Source organism: Embiotoca jacksoni, unplaced genomic scaffold, assembly GCF_022577435.1.
Source record: "Embiotoca jacksoni isolate LCO1_2020_lvr unplaced genomic scaffold, fEmbJac1.0.p SCAF_2, whole genome shotgun sequence".
In the NCBI taxonomy this organism is placed as follows: domain Eukaryota; kingdom Metazoa; phylum Chordata; class Actinopteri; family Embiotocidae; genus Embiotoca; species Embiotoca jacksoni.
In genome coordinates, this window is record NW_027185340.1 from 13,705,477 (window position 1) to 13,715,146 (window position 9,670).

The following is a 9,670-nucleotide window of genomic DNA, read 5'->3' on the forward strand; positions in this document are numbered from 1 at the left end:
CTACCCCCACTCTGCTTTTGCTCTCGCAGCGCTCTCTCGGCAAAGCCAATGTGAACTTGTTGGGCTGACATGCTGTCGTCGGCCTCCTCCCTCCATTTTTAACCTTCATTTTGTCTTCTCTTCATCTAGCCCTAAAGAAGAATAATATTACAAAATTTCCTAATGTCTACTTGAGGGTAAGGAACTCCTCCAGTAGCACCCCTGTAGTGGTGGATGTGTCCCAAACCTGGCAAGCATCTCTTTATTTACCTCCCTTCCTCTATTCATTTCTTTATGTATGGTTCACTGCCTGTCCCTTCTCCTCATTAGTGCGCTTTTATAGCAGTAAATTTCTGTCTGATGGTAAATAGCCTGCTCTTCCTCAGTAGTTTCTTATGGAAAAAGCCTCCTCTTGGTTTCACATGATGCATCGAAGGTTACCTAGATTTCTGGCTGAAGTTTACAAGTGAAAACCATGTGCCCTGTCTCAGACGTAATACCCAGAGACAGCTGACCTGCGGGGATTTTTTTTTAATTTTTTTTTGTAAAGACGTCATGCTGCTTTGAAAGACAGGCTGCCAGCACTCCTGAACATGTGGGCTCATCAAAATGTCCTGACAAGATGACTGACAGCTCTTTTGTCCACCATCCCACACCTTCCCTTCCAATCCCTTCTTTCCATCCCAGATTTGAGGAATCAGCCTTACAGGCGGGCGGACGCTGTGCGGAGGAGTGTCAGGAGACGCTTTGATGACCAGAACCTGCGGCCGGTGAACAATGGCGAAGTGGTCATGTGACGAGGGAACAGTGCATGTGCTGGGGACGGAGGGCGGGGGGTGGGGGTGGGGGGGGGACGTGTTACGTCCAGAGAGAGGGAGTGACTGAATGTCTGATGCAGAGTGAAGGATGACAGGTGAAAGATGATGGTTGTTAGTAACAGCCATTGTGAGGAGTATGTATATATATTACATAAGAACACACAATATTCCATGTCTGTGCTATAGTAGCAGCGTTTCACTATGAAAGACTGGAACATGTATGGGACTGAATTTCAAGTGTCTGAAAGGTTGATTCAGAAACCTTAGACGAGCCAAGTGCCTGAACTTATTTTTGCGGTCTCATCGTTTTGTTTTTTTTTTGTCTTGATGACTTTTCTTTTTCTTAAAAAAAAAAAAAAAAAAAAAAAAAAAAATCCCACTTTGAGCAATACAACTTGACCTGGCTTTAATTTTATGATGTGTAAAACTGGACATGCAGTGGCCTTTAAGAGCCATGTGAAAAGATGTTACCTTGGAAAGATATTGTCGATTGTATGGGACGTGCTCCCTTTAGCTGTTACAAATATTACATCTTGTAGTGTTGACTTTGACACTTCTGTAGTTTCTCGGTACATTCCGGTGCTCTCGTCCATTCCTCTTACAACGCAAACTTTTTTTTCACATCTCATGAGGCTACTCAAGTTTTACTAAAAGGGCTGATGATCTAGCAGGAAGACAGTGATCAGAAAATAGTTAAAACTCTATATTTGTAAAAATATTTGCATATGGTAGATAATAAACAAAATATAAAAGACCAGTCTAATGTGAACCGTATTTGTAACAGGACTTCTTTTATCATGTCCCACATGTTGGGTCAAGCCAAGATTTGTAGCTTGTAATAAAAAAAAAAATTACTTTATGCTTGAATGCAAAACTCGACTGTCCATTTAAAGTTGAGCATTTCTGTAGCTGCGCAGCAATTGATCTGTTTTTTGGGAGCAAATTAAGCAGAGTAAACAAGCCTTTGAAGCATAATGAATACATTTTCTATCCAGTGTAAAAACTGCATGAAAAATACTAAACCCTACTGGATGATCTGACGGTCAGAACTGGACATAACTTAGCATTGTATTTCTGTGAACGTTTTACAGCTTAATAATATTCCCGGCTACCGGGTCTACTCACTTTACTGTAATTTTAATGTATAGTATTTAACCACTGAAAAGATCCATTTAAAGTCATTTTTTTGTCTGTGTCCATTGTCATTAAAAATATTGCAAAACAAAAGTACACAACACGAAAGGTTTCCTATATGTACAGATATTTTGCTACAAACCATGTTTTTTTTTTGTTTTGTTTTTTTACTTAATTCACATTACCAGATGGTTAATATTGTACATATTGTTTAAACAAAAGTTTTCATTGCCTTGTGCTATACAACTTGAATGTTATTTTAACTTATAGTTTTTGTTTCCATTTTTGTATATTTAATTAAGCCAAATGCAGCCAGAAATCTACAGCAGTGTGTTTAACCGTAATGTGTCACAGTCGTGCAGGAGGCACAACAGGATCACTGAGTTTGCTTGTGGGCGTAACAGGTCCATCAAAGCCAGCAACATGTTCCGATTTGCAATTGTTCATGCGAGCCAATTTGATGGCCACACTAACAATTAAAACAAGTGTCTATTAGTTGACCTGTAATGAGCTGCTTTTGTGGCTGAGTGATTCACCCTCCTGCAAGAGTATCCACTGAAGCATGTGATTTCGTTCAGATTTTCTCTCCACTTCACCGTCTGAATAGGAAAATTTCTTTAACTGCATAATACTGATGTTTTTTTTGTTTTTTTTTTGTTTTACCCAAAATTTATTTTAGGCAGTTTGTGGTTATTACTAAAAAAAAAAAACGGGCTTTTTTAAATTAGGGGATCTGAGATTTTCAACGAATATGATCAAATAAACTATTTACATTGAACATAAAAGTGTGTTGACCTTAATTAAAAAATTTTGTCTGACTGTAGTTGAAACCTGGTGTTATGTGAATGGGGGAATGATGTAAAATTTTAAATTGCAACAGCGCTTTACTGTATCTACATAGATAACATGACATAAAATAGTTGCAATAATACCTTTGCAGCATATAGTGGTCAGTATTTGAACTATATAAAACTAGAATTACTACCGAGTGGTTGTATGCCTCTGCTAACCAGTTGTCAGTTATGGTGTTAAATAATGTATGAAATATTACGTTATTGCCACAAACGTGTTTTGTGACGTTACAGTTTTGACTACCAAATTCAAATCAATTCATACTTCAGCCCAAGTCAATGACAGGGCGCTAAATTTAAAGAAATTCCCACAAGGCGTTCCTGAGATGGTTTGTTCACGAGTATGGCATAGGACGGCCACTTCCTCCAGTCAAAGTGAACATTTTTAACAGATTTAAAAAAGGTCCCTCAAGGTGTTCCTGAGATATCATATTCACAATCATGTGAAAGATGCGAGGTCACAATGATCATGATAAACCTGTGACCACAAAAATCTCATCCCTTTATCGTTGAGACCAAGTGAGTATTTGTGCAAAAGACATTCCTCCATACTATGGCATGTCGTTAGGGAAAAAAAGTCATACTATAGCATGTCGTTAGGGAAAAAAAGTCATACTATAGCATGTCGTTAGGGAAAAAAAGTCATACTATAGCATGTCGTTAGGGAAAAAAAGTCATACTATAGCATGTCGTTAGGGAAAAAAAGTCATACTATAGCATGTCGTCTGAAATATGATAATAAAAAAGTCATACTGTAGCATGTCGTCCGAAATATGATAATAAAAAAGTCATACTGTAGCATGTCGTCCGAAATATGATAATAAAAAAGTCATAGTGTAGCATGTCGTCCGAAATATGATAATAAAAAAGTCATAGTGTAGCATGTCGTCCGAAATATGATAATAAAAAAGTCATAGTGTAGCATGTCGTCCGAAATATGATAATAAAAAAGTCATACTGTAGCATGTCGTCCGAAATATGATAATAAAAAAGTCATAGCGTAGCATGTCGTCCGAAATATGATAATAAAAAAGTCATAGTGTAGCATGTCGTCCGAAATATGATAATAAAAAAGTCATAGTGTAGCATGTCGTCCAAAATATGATAATAAAAAAGTCATAGTGTAGCATGTCGTCCAAAATATGATAATAAAAAAGTCATAGTGTAGCATGTCGTCCAAAATATGATAATAAAAAAGTCATAGTGTAGCATGTCGTCCAAAATATGATAATAAAAAAGTCATACTATAGCATGTCGTCCGAAATATGATAATAAAAAAGTCATACTATAGCATGTCGTCTAAAATTTGATAATAAAAAAAGTCATACTATAGCATGTCGTCCGAAATATGATAATAAAAAAGTCATACTATAGCATGTCGTCCGAAATATGATAATAAAAAAGTCATACTATAGCATGTCGTCTAAAATTTGATAATAAAAAAAGTCATACTATAGCATGTCGTCTAAAATATGATAATAAAAAAGTCATACTATAGCATGTCGTCCGAAATATGATAATAAAAAAAGTCATAGTGTAGCATGTCGTCCGAAATATGATAATAAAAAAGTCATACTATAGCATGTCGTCCAAAATATGATAATAAAAAAGTCATACTATAGCATGTCGTCCGAAATATGATAATAAAAAAAGTCATAGTGTAGCATGTCGTCCGAAATATGATAATAAAAAAGTCATACTATAGCATGTCGTCCGAAATATGATAATAAAAAAAGTCATAGTGTAGCATGTCGTCCGAAATATGATAATAAAAAAGTCATACTATAGCATGTCGTCTAAAATTTGATAATAAAAAAAGTCATACTATAGCATGTCGTCCGAAATATGATAATAAAAAAAGTCATAGTGTAGCATGTCGTCCGAAATATGATAATAAAAAAGTCATAGTGTAGCATGTCGTCCGAAATATGATAATAAAAAAGTCATACTATAGCATGTCGTCCGAAATATGATAATAAAAAAGTCATAGCGTAGCATGTCGTCCGAAATATGATAATAAAAAAGTCATACTATAGCATGTCGTCCGAAATATGATAATAAAAAAGTCATAGCGTAGCATGTCGTCCGAAATATGATAATAAAAAAGTCATAGTGTAGCATGTCGTCCGAAATATGATAATAAAAAAGTCATACTATAGCATGTCGTCCGAAATATGATAATAAAAAAGTCATAGTGTAGCATGTCGTCCGAAATATGATAATAAAAAAGTCATAGCGTAGCATGTCGTCCGAAATATGATAATAAAAAAGTCATACTATAGCATGTCGTCCGAAATATGATAATAAAAAAGTCATACTATAGCATGTCGTCCGAAATATGATAATAAAAAAGTCATAGCGTAGCATGTCGTCCGAAATATGATAATAAAAAAGTCATAGTGTAGCATGTCGTCCGAAATATGATAATAAAAAAGTCATAGTGTAGCATGTCGTCCAAAATATGATAATAAAAAAGTCATAGTGTAGCATGTCGTCCAAAATATGATAATAAAAAAGTCATAGTGTAGCATGTCGTCTAAAATTTGATAATAAAAAAAGTCATACTATAGCATGTCGTCCAAAATATGATAATAAAAAAGTCATACTATAGCATGTCGTCCGAAATATGATAATAAAAAAGTCATACTATAGCATGTCGTCCGAAATATGATAATAAAAAAGTCATACTATAGCATGTCGTCTAAAATTTGATAATAAAAAAAGTCATACTATAGCATGTCGTCTAAAATATGATAATAAAAAAGTCATACTATAGCATGTCGTCCGAAATATGATAATAAAAAAAGTCATAGTGTAGCATGTCGTCCGAAATATGATAATAAAAAAGTCATACTATAGCATGTCGTCCAAAATATGATAATAAAAAAGTCATACTATAGCATGTCGTCCGAAATATGATAATAAAAAAAGTCATAGTGTAGCATGTCGTCCGAAATATGATAATAAAAAAGTCATACTATAGCATGTCGTCCGAAATATGATAATAAAAAAAGTCATAGTGTAGCATGTCGTCCGAAATATGATAATAAAAAAGTCATACTATAGCATGTCGTCCAAAATATGATAATAAAAAAGTCATACTATAGCATGTCGTCCGAAATATGATAATAAAAAAGTCATACTATAGCATGTCGTCCAAAATATGATAATAAAAAAGTCATACTATAGCATGTCGTCCGAAATATGATAATAAAAAAAGTCATAGTGTAGCATGTCGTCCGAAATATGATAATAAAAAAGTCATACTATAGCATGTCGTCCGAAATATGATAATAAAAAAAGTCATAGTGTAGCATGTCGTCCGAAATATGATAATAAAAAAGTCATACTATAGCATGTCGTCTAAAATTTGATAATAAAAAAAGTCATACTATAGCATGTCGTCCGAAATATGATAATAAAAAAAGTCATACTATAGCATGTCGTCCGAAATATGATAATAAAAAAAGTCATAGTGTAGCATGTCGTCCGAAATATGATAATAAAAAAAGTCATACTATAGCATGTCGTCCGAAATATGATAATAAAAAAGTCATACTATAGCATGTCGTCCGAAATATGATAATAAAAAAAGTCATAGTGTAGCATGTCGTCAGAAATATGATAATAAAAAAGTCATACTATAGCATGTCGTCCGAAATATGATAATAAAAAAGTCATACTATAGCATGTCGTCAGAAATATGATAATAAAAAAGTCATACTATAGCATGTCGTCTGAAATATGATAATAAAAAAGTCATACTATAGCATGTCGTCTAAAATTTGATAATAAAAAAAGTCATACTATAGCATGTCGTCTAAAATATGATAATAAAAAAGTCATACTATAGCATGTCGTCCGAAATATGATAATAAAAAAGTCATACTATAGCATGTCGTCCGAAATATGATAATAAAAAAGTCATACTATAGCATGTCGTCCGAAATATGATAATAAAAAAAGTCATAGTGTAGCATGTCGTCCGAAATATGATAATAAAAAAGTCATACTATAGCATGTCGTCCAAAATATGATAATAAAAAAGTCATACTATAGCATGTCGTCCGAAATATGATAATAAAAAAAGTCATAGTGTAGCATGTCGTCCGAAATATGATAATAAAAAAGTCATACTATAGCATGTCGTCCGAAATATGATAATAAAAAAAGTCATAGTGTAGCATGTCGTCCGAAATATGATAATAAAAAAGTCATACTATAGCATGTCGTCTAAAATTTGATAATAAAAAAAGTCATACTATAGCATGTCGTCCGAAATATGATAATAAAAAAAGTCATAGTGTAGCATGTCGTCCGAAATATGATAATAAAAAAAGTCATACTATAGCATGTCGTCCGAAATATGATAATAAAAAAGTCATACTATAGCATGTCGTCCGAAATATGATAATAAAAAAAGTCATAGTGTAGCATGTCGTCCGAAATATGATAATAAAAAAGTCATACTATAGCATGTCGTCTGAAATATGATAATAAAAAAGTCATACTATAGCATGTCGTCAGAAATATGATAATAAAAAAGTCATACTATAGCATGTCGTCTGAAATATGATAATAAAAAAGTCATACTATAGCATGTCGTCTGAAATATGATAATAAAAAAGTCATACTATAGCATGTCGTCTGAAATATGATAATAAAAAAGTCATACTATAGCATGTCGTCCGAAATATGATAATAAAAAAGTCATACTATAGCATGTCGTCTAAAATTTGATAATAAAAAAAGTCATACTATAGCATGTCGTCTAAAATATGATAATAAAAAAGTCATACTATAGCATGTCGTCCGAAATATGATAATAAAAAAAGTCATAGTGTAGCATGTCGTCCGAAATATGATAATAAAAAAGTCATACTATAGCATGTCGTCCAAAATATGATAATAAAAAAGTCATACTATAGCATGTCGTCCGAAATATGATAATAAAAAAAGTCATAGTGTAGCATGTCGTCCGAAATATGATAATAAAAAAGTCATAGTGTAGCATGTCGTCCAAAATATGATAATAAAAAAGTCATACTATAGCATGTCGTCCGAAATATGATAATAAAAAAAGTCATAGTGTAGCATGTCGTCCGAAATATGATAATAAAAAAGTCATAGTGTAGCATGTCGTCCGAAATATGATAATAAAAAAGTCATACTATAGCATGTCGTCTAAAATTTGATAATAAAAAAAGTCATACTATAGCATGTCGTCCGAAATATGATAATAAAAAAAGTCATAGTGTAGCATGTCGTCCGAAATATGATAATAAAAAAAGTCATACTATAGCATGTCGTCCGAAATATGATAATAAAAAAGTCATACTATAGCATGTCGTCCGAAATATGATAATAAAAAAGTCATACTATAGCATGTCGTCCGAAATATGATAATAAAAAAAGTCATAGTGTAGCATGTCGTCCGAAATATGATAATAAAAAAGTCATACTATAGCATGTCGTCTAAAATTTGATAATAAAAAAAGTCATACTATAGCATGTCGTCAGAAATATGATAATAAAAAAGTCATACTATAGCATGTCGTCTGAAATATGATAATAAAAAAGTCATAGTGTAGCATGTCGTCCCAAAAGTGATAAAAAAAAAAGTCATACATAAATTCAAGACAATTTTTTTAATTGACCAGTGTGTTTCCAGCAGGAATTGAACCAATGACCTTCTCAATGAAAGGCACCAGCTCTAACCTGGTCATATTTCATATATCATCATATTTTGGATGACATGCTATAGTATGACTTTTTTTTTTACATTTTGGATGATATGCAATATATGACTATTTTTCCAATTGACAAGCATGTCTCCAGCGGGAATCAAACCAGTGATCTTCTCAATGACAGGCACCAGCTCTAACCACTACACCAAACTTTCTTTGGTGCTTTTGAGGACATACTATAATATGACGTTTTTATGAATTTTTGGACAACACCTCGGTATGACGCTTTTGGGGATTTTTGGACGACATGCTTTAGCATGACTTTTTTCACATATTGGATGACATGACTTTTTTTCACATTATGGACAACATGCTATAGTATGACTTTTTATTTAATATTTCCGACGACATGCTGGAGTATGACTTTTCTATTCTGATTTTCGACGACATGCCATGGTATGACTTTTTTTTAATCATATTTTGGACGACATGCTATAGTATGACTTTTTTCGTAATATTTTTGATGAAATACCATAACATGACTACACAGCTGTAGAGATCAAAGGGTCAGTACTTGTATAGCCTTTCATCACTTTGACTGTGTCAATGAATCCATTCATCACACGTTCTCAACAGGGTGGGATCGAACTGCAAAGCTTCCGACAAGTGGTCAACACTCTCTACCAGTTGAGCCACCGTCTCCCACAAGCTGTACAGACACTACTGTCAGTTAATTGCAATGACATTTTGGACGACATAACGCGTTATGGCGTTTTCATGAAGTTTTTGACGCATACGTTCTTTCTGAATTTTGGATGACATATGGTATTACGTTTTTTTGTAATTTTTTGATGACGCAACGCAAAATTTTTGAATTTCATAGAAATATGTCGTCCAAAATTTCGTTGTTTTTTTTTGTCTGCCCATCATGTGCTTGTGCACGAATATAATATGTTTTGATTACCATGTTCCCTTTCATTATTAGGTTCAATATTTCAATAATAAAATATTTAATATCTAAAAACGCACAGATCAAGATCTGATTTTTTTTTTTATTATCCCAGTTGAACACACCCACACATACACACATACAGATATGGCTCTCCTCATCCACTACATCAATAAAATGTGTGGTTGAGTGAGTGTGTGCACTGATAAATACTGAGAGTCTTCAAAAAGAGAATAAAAAGTTGGCACGCCC

The 9,670-nt window shown here is 33.2% G+C and overlaps 1 protein-coding gene across 5 annotated transcripts in view; it reads left to right on the top strand.

The window, feature by feature from the left end:
* The window catches only part of LOC138201303 (formin-like protein 2), a 47,368-nt gene extending 46,564 nt beyond the window's left edge, over nucleotides 1–804 (top strand). For 2 of the 5 annotated variants that reach the window (XM_069154679.1, XM_069154681.1), the window contains one exon: nucleotides 667–804. In XM_069154679.1, coding sequence (XP_069010780.1) covers nucleotides 667–776 — 110 coding nt within the window. In that variant the 3' untranslated portion in view covers nucleotides 777–804. Of the gene's footprint in view, nucleotides 1–129; nucleotides 230–666 lie in introns of all 5 variants that reach the window. The other 3 variants (XM_069154680.1, XM_069154683.1, XM_069154682.1) reach the window with 2 other exon arrangements.
* The last annotated feature ends 8,866 nt before the right edge of the window (nucleotides 805–9,670 follow it).